Raw genomic sequence first — 16,262 nt, forward strand, 5'->3', positions numbered from 1 at the left:
GGAAAAATTGTGCCAACCTCTGCTCTAAAGCATCTGTTCAGTAACTTTGACTATAAATTTTCATGTGACCTTGAATTATATTCATAATTTGTGTTTTGTAGTTAATATTTATCAAGAACTTATCATAATTCATATTCTGGAGTTTGCTTTTTATATATGTTTTCTTACAATTTTTTTTAAATTTCTGATTATAAAATCTAGTCTCTCTTTTTTTTTTTAAAGAAAGAGAGAGAGAGAATTTAATATTTATTTTTTAGTTTTCGGCGGACACAACATCTTTATTTTTATGTGGCGCGAGGATCGAACTCCGCACCATGCGCAATGCCAGGCGAGCGCACTACCGCTTGAGCCACATCCCCAGCCCTAAAATCTAGTCTCTTTACTGCTAATAATCCCCTTATTTCTTTAGTAGTGTCAATACACACTTCTGCAATACATTGAAAAATAGGCAATTCTGTTTTTTTCGTGTGTGTGTGTGTGTGTGTGTGTGTGTGTTACTAGGAATTGAACCAGTGGTCCTCCACTGAGGCACATGGCCAGCCCTTTTGGTCTTTTGAGACAAGGTCTTGCTAAATTGCCTAAGTTGGCCTCAAATTTTCAATCCTCCTACCTCAGTCTCCTGAATTGGGCCATTCAATTTTCTTATTCCTAAAACTATGGTTTCCCATACTTTAAAATACAGTTAACTCTTTAATATGTTTAGACATTTCTGAAATTTATTGTAAAGTTACCCATCTACATGAAATCACTTTTGCATGATATCCATTTAACCAAGTAGTATTTCTTGGTATTCCTATGCTGCATTTCTCCTAGCTTGTCAGATGTTAAGTGCTAATAATATTTTAAATATATCTCCTGGCTATTTGCTTATCCCACTGATATCTGCTCTGCCTCTCTCTCTCTAATAACCTAATAACAAAGATCTTTATAAAGTATCATTTTTAAACATCAAAGGCTAATCTATTCTTTCCCATGTACTGGCTCATCTGAATATCTTCAAGTTCCATAAAGTATTTTTAAGGAGATTTTTTGTTGGTATTGTATTAAATAGCCTAGGGGGCATTTTCATTTTCATTATAACAATTTTCTCATTAATGGTCAAACTCCTGTTTATCTATATACTTATATATAGATAAAAAAAAGAAAAAGGAAGGAAGGAAGGAAGGAAGGAAGGAAGGAAGGAAGGATGGATCAGGACCAGTATCCCAGCATTACAACACAGGAGTAAAAATAATTCTTTATATATTCATGTTTATCTTAGTAGATACTATTCTATTCTGTTAAAAGTTTGCACTTAGTTATAGACAACCATAACTATAACTAAGTGTAACTTACCCTAGAGGAAATAGAAGCCTCTTCCTGACCCTCTCCCACCCTCAAGCCATGCATCTCCTAGAGAAATCCAGAAACTTTCTCAGTGGACTACAGGATAGGTCCAGGCCATTTTCTTCTGCCTGTCATTCTCTTCCTGCAACATTTTCCTAAATTAACTTTTTTCAGGCCACTATGACTTGAGCATGTGACATTAGTGATCGTAGGGAGATATAGATGAAAGAGGATTCTTCTACAAATGCTTAAAAGGTAACAGTTTTCAAAAAATGCCATGAAAGTGGAAGGGATAACTTTAGGGTAAAGTAAGGCAGTCTGGGGGAGGCCAGAGGGGAGGTTCTGGGGAGCTAAAATGATCAAATTCATTTTTATGTATATTTGAGTATAGCACAATGAAACTCATCATTTTGTTTAATTAATATGCACCAATAAAAAAAAGTAACAGTTTACTTAAGTCACAGCTTATCTTCTAACAGCAAACCTTTTATATTTTTGCAATTGCCCTACTTATCAATCGAGCTCATTAAAGGTTTGGTTTCTTCCTTCAGATTCCTGTGACTAATCTCCTGACTTGGAAATAATAGATGGTAAAAAGACTACCAGTAGACCATGTGCTAATTAGAAACCCAGAGTGTTCAATCTTCTAGAATGCTGAAAAGTCCCCTTTATTTATGTTGTTGGGTCTCTAAGGTGGGCCACATTTGGTTAAAATAAATTATGAGCAAGTTCTGGAGAATGGCTAAGTGACAACCAAATAAACAATAACCTACACATCGAGTAGGCCCTCAGAGACGGTGATTAAAGTGTATAGATGAGTTTAGGTAGAAGAAACAGTGGCGAACATAATATCAAGATAAGTTTGTATCATTCCCATGCAAAGTATCATCACCATTTTAGAAATCTCCTCCCTGATTTATTTGGGTTATGTATTTAAAAAATAAAAAGCACTGTCAGTGAAGAGGAAGAGGGACGTTGATGAAGTTTGCTGTCTCCTGCAGTTTTCACCTGTAAATCTACACTAACTCGACAAAACAAACAATGTTAGCAAAACTGTGCTTTCAGCAGCTATTTGCTAAATCCTACAGCTCTTCAATCCGGAAAAGCTAGTCAATCTCAAGATAGATAATGAGCAAAATAGCCTGAAGTTTTGGGGTTTAGGGAGGGGAAAGATTGATCAAACCCACTTACCACACTGCTAAGTTTTGAAAGACTGTGGGAAAAGGGACTTTGCCTGTTAACAGTCCCCAGTCCCTCCTTTCCAGCTAAATGGAATGCTTTGCTATGCAAATAACAAATCTGATTTCAAAGGAAGTAAAGGACTCAAGACAGTAAAAGGAACTCACCTTTTGGAGGTAAACTCTTTTAAGGTACCATTGAACAAATGACTTCTCCAGCTCTAAAAGTCCTCAGTGCCCTAAAAACCCCAAATCGCCTAAGATTAGCTTGCTTCTTCCAGGGTCAGAGTGAGTCCCATTGGAAAAACATCTTTTGTCTGCTCTGGTTAAGGTACACAAAGGAAGCACGTGGAAATCACTCAGCAACTCCACATTTGTGTCTGATCCCAACTAACTGGAGTCTGAAGGTTGAAAGTGTCAAGGTCAGTCTGAGCCTAGTTAACTGAACTATTTAAATAGGTTTCAATTTGGTAATTATTGTGCCTTTCTTTCCCACCACCCTCAATTCCCAAGAAAACCAGGAGGAGAAATCAGAGCAAGAAAAGAAGGGACAGGGATGTGGTCCAGGGACCAAAGTGTGTATGAGGCAGCGATCCTTTGGTGCGTTTCTCCCTCTGTGGGTCAGTTGACTTTCTCCAGGGAAGGAACATATTACCAAGATGACAAAATCATGTGGATACAAGTTGTCTGATATGCTCTGTTAACAAAAATGTCAGAGCATGGGATGTTCAGGTTACTGTAGGCACACAAAGAAGCATTCTGTTTAGTACAGGGGCCACTGTGCATAGGCTAAACCATAAGAAGTCAATATGAATCTGAATAAGATTTGGACATGACGCACACACTCCTGATATGATAGTCAGGATGTTTAAAATTGCCTCAGATTAGTAATTTAATTTTTATGCCCAATCTACTTTCTTACAAAAGAGTGGACATGATCCACCTTAACATAAGTATAAACCAATACATTTAGGAGTCACAATATGTTAAGGTTATACTATTGACCTGAAATTAAGAAAAATAAAATATAAAATAATAGCTACATGAAAGAAACAGAAAGCCTAAGTAATTGTTTTAGGATGATGAGGCTATAAATGAATTTACTTTCTCATTAAGTTTTTTTTCTTTATAGTGTCATTTTGTTAAAGATTAGAAACAAAAGAAGAAAAGACAGAGTTGTGGAAACCAATTGGAATGAGGAATTGCGAATGGACATTAGATACTCAGGTCTGAGCTTTCTGGAAATGAAGTTAACACTTCAGGCTACATAACTTGCTGATCAATTAAAGGAAATTTTTAAGGTAGTTCTCAAAAGATAGCCATTCTTCTACTTTGGAATCATGTCTGGATTCCAAGAACTCTAATTATAGCTTTAACCGTACCTTTTGTTATCCTTTAAAAAGAATATCTTACTACTTTTGCATAATAATCAATAGAAAACTAAAGTAAGTACACTTGGAAAGTCAGTCAGTCTGTATTTCCAGACTTATCTGTGGGTTCTTCTCCTGAGGCCCTACCTCAGACACAAACTGCTTTGCAAATGCAAATAACAAAGATTAAAAGATTAAATCAGCATGAAGCTTGAGTTGTATATTTTCTTAACTATATCATGGGCAACTATAAGTGAGATTGAGTTGGTCCCTGGTCTCATAGGGAGAGAGAAATTACAGGAGTAAACAAGTCTAATGGTTTAAAATCAGTGTGATTTGGACTTTTAGAGAATTATCTGGCCAAGGCTTCAATTAATACAACTGGAAAAATTGCTAAGTCTATAATGAAACTATGTAAAACTACAGTCTACTTGCAGCTTGGCTATGGAGTCCAAGGATTTGGAGCAGAGAAGCTTTGTTGTAGTTTTAAAATATTTTTGCTAGAAATCAAGTTACAAAAAATTAAGAGCAATCAAGATCTCTTCTTGAGAAAATGTGGCAAAACTGACTGAAAGCTGGACTTCAGAAATTCTCATTAGTAATACAACTCAGCAAATTATTGTTCCATCTTGTCTTCCTCTTCTCACAGAAAACATTTTTCACATTTTTAAAGTAAACATTTCTGAATCCTATAGAATTATACTTTCTAAATTACTTGATCTCATCAGGATACTGTACAACATTTATATTTTCATCCAGGATTTTTAAAGAATGTTTTAGAGAGAAAAAGCAGAGACAATTGGAACTCACTACAGTTAGTATATTAAGTGACTTATGAATGATAATTTCAAATGGCTTCCTCAGTTTAAAAAAAAAGAAATACTTTTCAAGAATTAACCTTGAACTTTTGACTTATTTTTTTCAAAATTTGTGTATGTTGTGTCATGTTCTTTTGTTTTAACATTAGAGCATTCCAAATTTTCTCCTAATTTTCACCAGCCACTTTTCTCTACTGGAGAGCATCCAACTTCTGAACTCTTTTAATGCATAATAAGGAAATGTGACCCTTGGTATCACACCTGGGTCACCCCTCTAACCACTTTTGAATTTATTTTCAGTTATACTTTTCTGAATTGTGCTAGTTTGTATCACATGGTAAGCCTGCATAACTCTGCATCAATTCTAACTTGGCATTCCATCAGTTATCCTAAATTCCTCTGGAGAATACTAATAGCCTTCTGATTCTCAGGTAATGTAAGGTCACCAATGTTGCTTTAGTTGTTGTTGCTTGTTTGTTTTGTTGTGTTGTGTTTGCATTTTTAAAAGATAATGTATGGGGCTGGTGGTATACTCAGTAACAGAGTACTTGCCTAGCATGTAGAGACCCTGGGTTCCAATCCTGGCACCACAATAATAATCATTTTTTAAATAAGTAAAAAATAATGTGTGAATCGTTTATAAAATTGCTCTGTGTGGAAGCAGAAGTATCATTGAAGACAGTTTGGAGAAGTAGGCCTCAGTAAAGCTTTATTCTCCTTGTCTGGGCTCACTGTAGAAGGGGAAGGCGTCTGGCACCCATGGAGTCCTTGGACCAGAGGCCAGAGGAGGTCAGCAGAAGTGCTATGGTTATGTATTATGGGCTTGGCACTTCTTTTCTGCAAGAAATCTACCAACTCCTCTGGCACATTCTCAGCCTCTCCTGTTCCCCTCCTCCAGCAAAGTTTGGGGAAGGGGGTCAGGTAGCAGTTTAGCAAGGTCTGGGGCTCTGCATGAACTCCGAGAGGCTAAGACCAGCTAGGCCTTAAAGCCTGTCTGCAGGTCAGACCCTCAGCCAGTAAGTAGGTCTGTCCCCTACTTGCTTATGCCATCCATGCCACGGTTCAATCACTCCAACAAGTGGGGCCACTATGCACTCGGTGACAAGAGAGGCTGGCTGCCGAATTCCCGCTCTCTGCCCCACAGAAGTCCCCTAAAGATGTCAACCCCTCTTACACCTCTCCACCCCAGAGAGTCTCCCTCCAGACTCTAGGATTCTGCGCGGCCATTTGACCCCATTTCATGTTAAATATGCCGAGCAACCGCCCTAGGGACCAGCGTGTGCTAATCAGATCCGTCTGTCTTCGTAGAGCTTCACCTGGGCCACCGGGGCCCCGTGGGCGGCTGAGCTGGACTGGTCTTCACCTCGAGTGGGGGACCTGAAACTGCAGTTGGCCTGGGGAAGGGTCCGCGGAGGACACCCACGGCGGACAGCGGCGAACAGCTGCCAGGTGCATGATCCCCGCTAGTCCCCGGAGGGGAGGACGCCCCCTGGTGCCCCCTCCGCCGCCGCCGCCGGCCGGGGAGCGCCAGGAGCCGGCGAGAGGCGGGGCCTCAGGGCCGGATCTTGACGTCTGTCCAAGGCCGGGGGTGATTATTGGGGTCTGCCAGCGCCCCGGGCTGCGCGGAGCATTCTCAGTGTGGCGCTGCCGGGCCGCTAGGGGCGGCGGGGGGTGGAGGGTGGGGGGTGGGGGGGGTGGAATGAAGCATGGTCAAGACAGAGAAAACAAAGTCAGCAGGTCACCTGGCAGGTTCTGAGCAAATTATGCAATGAAAGCAAGGGAATGTTTGATGCGTTTCCCCCTCTTTTTTTGTTTTGTTTTGTTTTGTTTTCGGTCTTAAGCTCCTAGGAAGCCGGTTCCAGTTTAAGGGTTGGGCAGGAATCGACCAAGCAGTGCCTCTGATGTGGTTACTACGTCTTTGCTGAAGTCCTCAAGGGCGATTCTCCCTCCCCATCTTTCTTTAAGTAATGGGAACATTACTCTAGGGTGGGGGTAGGCGGTACGGTTGTAAAGGGGGAAGATGGGAAATGACAGATCCCAAAGCAATGCCAAGGGCCACCCTACAACTTCCATAAGGTACTGGGCCTAACATAAGGCATAAATATAAACTAATAAAGCCTAGCTCAGCCTCCACACACTCCTTATCTCCCCAGACCCTAGGACTGTACTTTCCAACAGATTTTAAAGAGTTAAAGCTGGCCACAGCTCCTTGTTTTCCAGGCTAACATTTGTGGCGTTAGGGCTATTTTGTTAACTAGGTATATGCAATTCACAGAATTTCACGGTAAATTCCCAGACCAAATATTTGGCTGAACAAATAAACAACATTATCCATTCCTGAAAATAAGCCAGTAGGAATGAGAGGCCGGCGGGGAGGGGGAGAGGGAGGAGCGTTGCCGGTAGTGGTTGCTAGAAAGTGACCTGAGCTGGACAATCACCAGGCTCGGGACTCACCCCAGCATCATTGGTTCAAGGGCTGGAGATCTAGGGCTCCTTTTCAATGACAGGACATTTCAGAAAATTGCTGGAAATCGGGCAAAAGAAAACGAGGCCGCCTGAGGGAACCTGTAATGGGCTTCCCCTAAATGATTTATTCAAACTCCATACTATTAATCAAAGGGGCAGCGACCTGGGGGGCTGAAGGAGGGGGAGGAACCCCTCTTTGCGGGGAGTTTTGGAGGAACTGTGGAGTCTTGCTGCCTTTGCCTGGGGCTCTGATCTCCTCTCTCCACCTGCGCTCTCCGGGGAGCTGGAGCTTTGGCAACCACCCCACTTCTATTTTTATTGGTTTCCACTAAGCTGCTCCTTTTGGAGGATTGTAGGACTTCAGTAATTAAAAACAAAAATGAATCCTGCTTCACCCACCCCACCCCCAAGAGCATATGCAAGACTGTATGTACAAGAATGCGGGGGGGGGGGGTTGCTCACACAACACACACAAATATACAAATGCCAGGTACTTGCCTCACAGTTTCTCTTTGGGTGCACACACACCACCAGCAACAGCTGCCCTCCCACTGCCACGCCCATCACATCTTCCTCATGGAGAAGTGCACTCCTACCAGTCCTTTCCCAAAGGACTATACAAAGACACTGACCACTTCTTCCCCCTAACCCTAACCCTATGCCTATGCAGAGAAAATGCTCTCATAAGAAATGAGTCTGAGGAGGCTTCATTTCACTGTTGGTTTTAAGAAAAAAAATACCAAATACTTCTCTGGTTCTTTTAACTCCTATACCCCTATACTTCCAGAAAACCATTTCTCTATCCTTGACTGAAGAGAGTCCCCCACCCCCTCAGCACATTAGCATCATCCTTTTTTACTGTGGCCAAAAATCAAACTTTCTCCTTGAGGAAACCCTGGCTCAAACATCAAATCTACCAGGTGTATCACATTCTGCCCAGCTCCAGAGAAGGGTGTGTGGGGGAGGCAGCACAGAGAAAAGGAGGGCTGGCATTTGATTTGTAATAGCAGAACACTTTCACAGGGCCTACCTGATAATTCCGACCCTTCAGTATCTGACTCCATTACCAACTCTCTCCCATATCAGCCCAATCTGTTGGGTTCTTGAACTAAATAAAAGCCTTATTTGGAGCTAAGGAGCAAAGAAAAAAGTCCAGAAACACTGGCGAATCCTACCATATGATATATAGCAGTGGTCACCAAACTTGTTGAAGGCAGAGGGCTTTCTTTCTTTCATTGGGTAAAATCCCCTCTCCAAAACAAAAACAAAAAGACAACAAAAATATTCCTGTTGGGGGGTGGGGAGGCCCACATATTAATAGGTAAGTGTGTAAATTAGTTTTGGTTTTGAAAAATACAACACTGGTGCCCGTCATAACTGGAGACATCTGGAGTATCATAAAAGCAGAAGTGGGAATTGATTTCCTGGTTGAGACTTCTCCATCACACTCAGAGGTGACACACCTCTAACAGTGACCAAAAACAGAAGATGTTCAAGAAGCCCAAAACTGAGTCTTTAATCTGACCTATTCCTTTCATCCCACTGTTCCCCAAGGCATGTGTCATCCAGATGGGAGAGGATGCTGCGTCCTTGTTAACATTAAATAGAAATGGAAAACAATTCATCCTGGCAATTACCATCTCTCTCTGCCATCAGTTTACTTCCTGTTCTTATAACTTAACCACCTCCAGTTACCACCTTCTGATTTCCATCATGATCCCAACCCCACCTCAACAAAAACCAATTTCATTCAAAAGGTCTGGGGCAGAAAAAAAGAGAAAAAGGCCATAGTTTACCTTTAAAATAATGACTCATTTTATTTTTCTTTTAATATGTAGTTATAAATATATTTTGTCAAAATATATGATCAATATGGTCAAAACATTTGCACGTAAAGTCATAAATAAGGTCAAGGTGAATGTTTAGGTTTTTTCTTTTTTTTTTTTTTTTTAAGATAAAAGTCCAGCTATAAGGAAGCAGTCTGTGTGGTGTGTGAGTGAGTGGATGGGATCGTGTGTGTTTGTGTGAATGTGTGTGTCTGTCTATCCTCAAGGACTACCTGATCTCAGCGGCACCCACATCCCTCTACCACCATCTCCTGATAATTTTTCAGCACCACCTTGTCATACTCATCCAGATATAGCATGGAGATGGCACTTAGTTCAGTGGGAACACAACAGGCCTTGGGGATACTGGAATTGACAGAGTTGACCAGGGTCTGCACAATGGCGTGGTTGGTTGAGTTGAGGTGGTCCGCCAGTGGAAAGGGGCAGTCCCCGTGGCAGTAGAAGGCCTGGTAGCCTGGTGGGGCCACAATCCAATCATTCCAGCCCACATCGCTGAAGTCCACATAAAGTGAGTGGCGCCGGCAGTTCTTATTCTTCTTCCTGGACCGCTGTGGGTGATGCTTAGGGCTACGCTTGGCCCTCCGGCGACGGGTCAAGGCATGGCCCCGGCCATCATGGCCAAAAGTGACCAGGAGGGGCCGGAGCTGGGCCCAATCCCCACTCCCTTGAGGTAACGATCGGCTAATCCTGACATGCTGGCCCTGGTGGGTCCGTGTATGATGGAGGTGAGTCACCTCAATGGCCAGCCCATAGTTTGGCTGCTTCTCCCGAGTCCAGCGAAGGACTGCAGGGCTCACATCAAAAGTTTCCCAACGTGTCACATTGTGGTGGACCAGTCTCGTGTCCAGTAGTCGTGTGATGAGATGCCCAGGCACCACTTCTGCCGGGGACTTCATAACCTCATAAATGTTTATTCGGTGGAATCCCTGCTCCCAATCAGGGCCCTGGTCCACCTGCTCACGAAAGAGCCTAAGCTCTGCAGAGGAGACCACCTCATTCTCTGGGATGCTGCTGAGGTTAAATAGGAAACGAAAAGCAGAGTTTTCGCTGGTCCCGGGGATGTTCTCCAGATGTTCTAGGCACAGTTGGGAAAGAAAGGGAAAAGAAAAAGCTTATGAACTTTTTTGAGAGATGGAAAAGTCAAGAAATAGCTGTGTTGGGTGATGAGTGGTGAGTTCTGCTTATATTGTAGAAGACTATTAAAGGGAAATAAGTGTACCTTTCAATTTGAAGGAGTAGAGAAGTAGGGCAGTTAGCAAACCATCAAAACTTTGCTAGCATTTGTCAAACACCAAAGACAGAAAGTATCTCCCAACCTCCTTCATATGTCTAATAATTTCCATGTGTCAATTTCTTTACTTCACCACCCTTAGACTCCCCTTTGAAGACCTTCTTTTGGCTTTTTGCACACAGTTTTCTTTACAAATGGCTGTAAAGAAAGAGGGGCCAACAGCAGAGGCAGGGAGGAAACATGCTCACAGTCACCCTCTCCCTCTTCCACTTTCGAGTATGTTACTAAACATTTCCCCAGCGATCTTGGAAACACAGAGCATGCCTTGTTGATCATGTTACAGAGGGGAAAATAAATTCCAACACAGTAATGATGCTGGTGGATTAATAACTCAGATTTACTTTGGAAAAGAAACATCCGCTAGGAAACATTCAGATCAGATTACAAGGCCCCTATTGAATAAACCTGACAAACACACAGCTGTAATATTAAATTCAGTAGGTGCTTTGAAAAAAAAAAAGGCAGAAAACTCGGCAGAAAAGGCTTTGATATAGCAAAAACACACCGCTGGGGCTAGCCCTCGTCTGAGCGGTGTCATTCCCCTTCTCCCGACCCCTCCCCCTCTGTCTCCAGAAAATAAGTCCAGCGGCAGCTCTGGAAATTCTTGGAGGTAAGGGGCTCTGTTCCTCAGCCTCCTGGATTGGGGCTTTGATGTAACCTGAACTCTTCTTCCCCAGGGCTTCCAAGGCCCCTCCAGCCTGCCCTACTAGCCCTCCCCCACCCTCCACCCGGACTGGGGGCAGGGACTGACCTTCGTGGTGGAAGCTCCTCACGGTGTTGGCACGACTGGCGGGGCGCTCCGGGTACTCCAAACCCATGCCGTGGATCTGCTCTTCCTCCTCCTCCTCCCCAGACTGGAGCCGGTAAAGATCCCGCATGTAATCCGGGATGACTGCGCTCTTGCTTGGCTGCGGGCGGCGGCGCAGCCCGAACATCTGCAGAAGTGTCGCCTCGAAGTCCCGCAGGAGCTCATGGCTCTGCCCTGAGCGGCGTCCTCCCGCGTGGCCCTGAATCTCGGCGACTTTTTTCTTCCCCGTCTCAGGTATCAAACTAGCATGGCTCGCGCCTCCTAGCAGGACTTGGCATAATAAAACGACCATCAGCATTCGGTTACCAGGAATCATGGTGTCTCTGGGGAGGGGGAGGGGGTGGAAGGTTAAAGAATAAATAAACACCGATAAATAGAGAGAAATAGAGATGTCTCCGCATATGTATAGAGGACTAGTAAAGGAGGGTCAGGATGCAAATCAGGTCAGAAAGATCAAGTTTGTGCTTTCTCCCTCACACCCCACCACCACCAGCAGCTGCAGCCATGCAAGGCCTGAAAGTAAGAATTGCCCTGTAATTACTTGGTCTAACTTGTTTACAGTCAAATAACCCCAAATCAGATAGCCTCCATCCTGTTAATCTTTTTTTGTCCCAACTGCTATCTGAGCCATGATCTCAGCGTGGCTTCTTCAAGGATAAACAGTTAACATTGAGGGGGTAAAAAAGGGTGGGGGAAGGGAAAATTAAATTGCCATAGCTCTCCACTTCAGACCTTCAGCATCTCCCCCTCTTCCTTCACCCCCGCCCCCGTCTTTCTTCCTCCTCCCTCCGAGCCCAACTTCCACAACTTCCAGCTGTTTGGGAGCCGTTGGGAGGGATAGCAGAGAAGCCAGGACAAGGCAAAGACTGGGCGGCACGGTCCAGTGACCGAGAAAGAGTTTGGGAGCTGCCCGGGTGGCATGATGGTTTATTTTATTGTGGCCGATGAGCTGGAAATGCTCAGCAAAAAAACATCTGATCGTGTCTGCTCACTCACTCCCAGGGAAGGGGTGGGGGATGATTCCGGAGCGGACTCTGAGTTTTGACAAGAGCCTAGGAACGCGTCACCCGGGAATTGAGCGCTCCTAAGGCAAGTGAGGCAGAAGGGAGTGTTTAGTCCGCAAGGTACAACCCAGGGCTGCGGACCTTTCATCTCTTACCCAGGGCTGCGGACCTTTCATCTCTTTAGTCCCCTCGCGCCCCCTTTTATTGCAACGCACCGGATCTGAGAGGGCGAGTGGGAGCAAGAAGCACTTTAAAAGGAACCGGTACGCTTCGAGCGCCCGGGCTGCAGGGCCAAGAAGAGAGCGACAGCACTGCCAGAGAGCGGAGTGTGGACGCTGAAAGGAAGGTCCGACGTGAGGGACAGACGGCGATCAGGGATGGGGAGGGCAAAGTGAGTTCCCGAGAAGAGGGAAGGAAGAGGTGTCTACTCACTGACAGAAAACAAGGCATATAATAACAGTCCATGATTCTTGACAGCCAATCTTGAACAAACTTGCTGGAAAGGCTCAGAGAAGCTGCGGCAGTGCGTTGCTCGGAATGGCACTACGGAATGGCTCCTAAAATGAATATTTGAATATAATGAGACTCCGGCGCAGACAGGCTCTGTTTTTCTTCCAGCCCCTCCGAGTCACGTGAACTAAGAGGCCACGCCCCGTTTACTCAGGAGCCCGCCCTCCTCTTCTCCACCCTCCCGCCCCCGCTAGGTCCCGCCTCTCCAGGCAAAGCCAACCTCCGCGCCCGCCGCCGGAGCCGCAGCGGTCTGGGAGGAGCTCCCGGCAGCGCTCAGAGGAGAACCTCCACCCGGTGTCCGGCCGCTGGCGCGCTCTTTGGGCCGCGAGTGCAGTGGACCTGGTGCTCGCCTCTACCTGCGGTGCGCGGCGCGTCTGGCCATACCCTATCACTAGCGGCCTGAAGCCCGACGAACTGGGGCGCAGTGTAGGGACTGCGCGATTTGGAGTGTGAACACCGTTCTAGTGAGGCCCGGAGCGGGGGCAGCCAAGTCTTAGCTGCCCACAGCCTCACCACTGAGAGGCACTTAAAGAGGAAAATCGCTGTGGGACCCTACACACACACACACACACACACACACACACACACACACCCGCCACCTCCTCCTCAAGTCTTTGAGAGGCCAAGTACGCTCCCAGCGACAGGCAGCCAACCCCTGGAGAATGCCTGCGAGTGCTCGGACGGTCTGGGTAGCCGATTAAGCTCCGGGCCAAAAGTTGCTGACCCTGTCGCGCACCGGCCGGAAGGAGGAGAGTATCGGGGTGTGATCGGTGTGGGAAAGTTAGAGGGAGCGGCTGCTAGAGTAATTTCTCCGGTTCCATTACTTTGCCGAGAAGCCCCGCAACGGGTGGGCCGCGGCATTCGCCCCCACCCCCACCCCTCGCGCGCGTGTACACATACTCCAAAGCAGATCCCCTTGAAACCCGGCAGCGAGGCCGTTCAAGGCAGAGGGGCGGGTGCCTGGAGTCGTCGCTCCAGGCAAATTCAGAAAGAGGCGTCGCCAAAGGGCGCATCACATTTTTCAGATCTTAATATCGCCAAGTTTGTTTTTGTTTTTACAACTCCCGACTCGGCAGAGAAAAGAAATCCCACCACGTTTCCAGGAGTGGAGAAAACCGTGAACAGCTTTCGGCCTGCACTCGACCTCTGCGTTTGCGTCTCTCTCCCAGGCTTGGCTTATTTTTAAAACCACCATACTCCACCGCCCTCTACTTCCTTCCCCCACCCCCTTCCTTCTTTGCACCAGCTGCAGAGTCGCAGCAAATATTCCTTAAAGAATTTTACCAACCCACAACTCAAACAATTACTGGGTGACCTGACTCTAACCAAAGATGCCGCACGCATGGCTCGCTTAGCGCAAGGGACTATTGGAAAACTCGAGCTGGCGTAACTCTGCGTTTAGCCATAGTGCGTGCGCCGGGTCACCCCCCGGGCCCGAGTCCCTCTACTCCCACCCCAAAGTCTGCTTCACCCAGTCTCCTTTTTCTGAGGCGATTCCCAGTTTCTGTCCCGAATCGCTTCGTAACTCGAGGACTCCGTGTGGCCACCAACCTCTCTCCAAGAAACTCAATGTTATTTGGGGGAAAGCCTTTGAGGAAGAGGCATAAACGATAGAGCAACTCTGTTCTTCCTCCAGGCCACTGCTACCCGGCGCCACCCTATACTGAGGAACGGAGTGCGGAGGCCGCGGGCGTCCCTGCTTGGTCATCTATGCCCAGCAAGAGCCGCTCAGCTTTTTGAGCAGCTTTCGCCTTTCTCAAGCCCGCGCCACAGCTGGGGAGAACTGGGAAAGGGCTCGAGAAAGCAAAGATTAATTTTGAGAAGTCAGGAGTTAAAATAATAATAATGATGATGATGATGCCCCGTGATTGTGGGACCTCCAGAAGTGGGAAATAGAGAGAGAGCGGCCGCTGCCCGCGGGATGCGGTACAGTACAAGGGGAGGTATTTGAGATCCCGGTATAATCCTTGGTCCTTTAGGAGTCTCCCAGGGTGGCGGCAGAGCGCTCTCTGCGCTCAAACCACGCGTCTGGGGGAAGACGCGTTTTTAATTTTGGATTCACTAGGATTCTTCTCTAATCCTCTTTCTTCTCAAAATTTTTAATGAAAAAGATAAACGCCAAAGAGAACTTTCATCTCCAGAACTACTTCTTCGGGGCGGGAATGCAATTTGTGGCGATTGTCCTTCACTTCACTACATGAATCTTCTCCCATTGCCTAAATTTGTTTAGAGGTAGGCTCCCTTGACCAACTGTGTGCCTTTAGGGGTTTTAAGATCTCGAAACCTGCAGCTCATAAATTACGATATTCGCAAACCAACAACCAAAGCGGTGCTCAAGGACGCGCCTGAGGCTCCAGGTCCAACTCCTGCGGGAACGGGGTCTGCTGGGACCTGGCAAGGGACCTGGCAATTCCAGGGCATTTTCCCATGAGTTCGGGGCAGGGAGGGCCTGAAAAAGCTTCGCGTCCGACGTGCGTCCCATCAGAGACTCCCCATAAGACACTAAATGCAAGGAAGCTCTTGGCATTTTGGCCATCGTTCCTGGGAACCTTAAACCATGAAATGAGAGAGGGAAGGCTCCTAAAGTACCGCAAGTCTAAGAAAATAGCTCCTGGAAAAGGCGCATCCCGCAGTTGCAATTCACAAAGCTCACCGAGCGCCTGCCAGCTGGGAGCAAGAATGGGTGACAGTCCCCTCGAGGCAGCCCCTCCAGCGGCGCGCTCGCTCCAGAGGACCACCGGACTGCACTTCCTATCACGGAACCAGCTTCTGCCAGGTGTTCTCTCCCCCATGCTGCGGTTCCTCAGCCTCCTCAGGGTCTCTGAAACTAACAGCCAGCTCTCTCCTACCTCTCTCGGCCCTTCTCGTCCTGGATGTGCAACCGCCAGCCCACGGGCAACGAGTTCAGCTCAAGCCCACAGTCTTTCCCAACGACTTCCTACCAAGGATTTCTCTGACTTCCCGCCTCTCCTGCCTCGCACCTCCAAAAAAAAAAGTGGAAATTGCCCGGGGCCACCTGACGGAGAAGAAGGTGCCTGGGTAGAGGCAGTAGCAGATACGAAGGTGTCTTTCAGCTCCAGCATCCCCACTCCAGCACCACCGTTGGAGAGCAAAAATAGGCCACCTTTTGCCTTAGTTAAGGTCTCAGTTCCCAGCTTCTCCCCTAAGGATGCGCCCCGGACCCCTCTGACTAGCGCTCCTAGCCAGATAGCCTTGCTCACCATAGGTCCCTGCAGTAGCGGGCTCGCCAGCAGCAGCTCCTGGGGACCTCTGAAGGGCTGAAGTAAACCTGGGCGAGGGCCGGGGACTGGGGAGCTGCAGGCTCGAGACAGCTCGGACGGGAATCCCATCAGGGACAAGAGGCCAGATACTTAGGCCGGTCAGCAGCGGCGTCTTAGGCTCCTGTCCCTGGTCTGGGATACTCAACTCACCTAGCTTCCGCGCTCCTTCCCTCCCACCTTCCTCTTCTGCCTTCCCGCATCTACTTCTTCCTTCTCTTTCCCTCCCTCTCTTTCTTTCTTTCCTTCCTCCTCCTCTTCCCCAGGAGCCCCTCCCTCTTCCCTCCTCCCTGGCTCGCCTCCCTTTCTGGGGATAGGAGCCCCGCCCACATCCTCCCAACCAGCTGCCGGGCCTCGCCTCTCAGG

At 46.8% G+C, this 16,262-nt stretch overlaps 1 protein-coding gene across 2 annotated transcripts; it reads right to left on the reverse strand.

Annotated features, from left to right (window-relative positions):
* Positions 1-8,949: 8,949 nt before the first annotated feature.
* Positions 8,950-16,111, reverse strand: BMP4 (bone morphogenetic protein 4). Of its 2 annotated transcripts, none has more exons than XM_081289120.1 (4): positions 15,840-16,111; positions 12,541-12,665; positions 11,048-11,427; positions 8,950-10,080 (listed from the first exon to the last, which is right to left on the reverse strand). In XM_081289120.1, exons 3-4 carry the CDS (start codon positions 11,418-11,420, stop codon positions 9,224-9,226), a joined length of 1,230 nt encoding a protein of 409 aa, XP_081145246.1. In that variant the 5' UTR covers positions 11,421-11,427; positions 12,541-12,665; positions 15,840-16,111; the 3' UTR covers positions 8,950-9,223. The 2 variants fall into 2 exon arrangements, with proteins under 2 accessions (XP_081145246.1, XP_081145247.1); XM_081289121.1 differs by having other exon boundaries at positions 11,048-11,374; positions 16,050-16,109.
* Positions 16,112-16,262: the final 151 nt, after the last annotated feature.

Source organism: Spermophilus citellus (genome assembly GCF_964194105.1).
Source record: "Spermophilus citellus genome assembly, chromosome: 4".
NCBI lineage: Eukaryota > Metazoa > Chordata > Mammalia > Rodentia > Sciuridae > Spermophilus > Spermophilus citellus.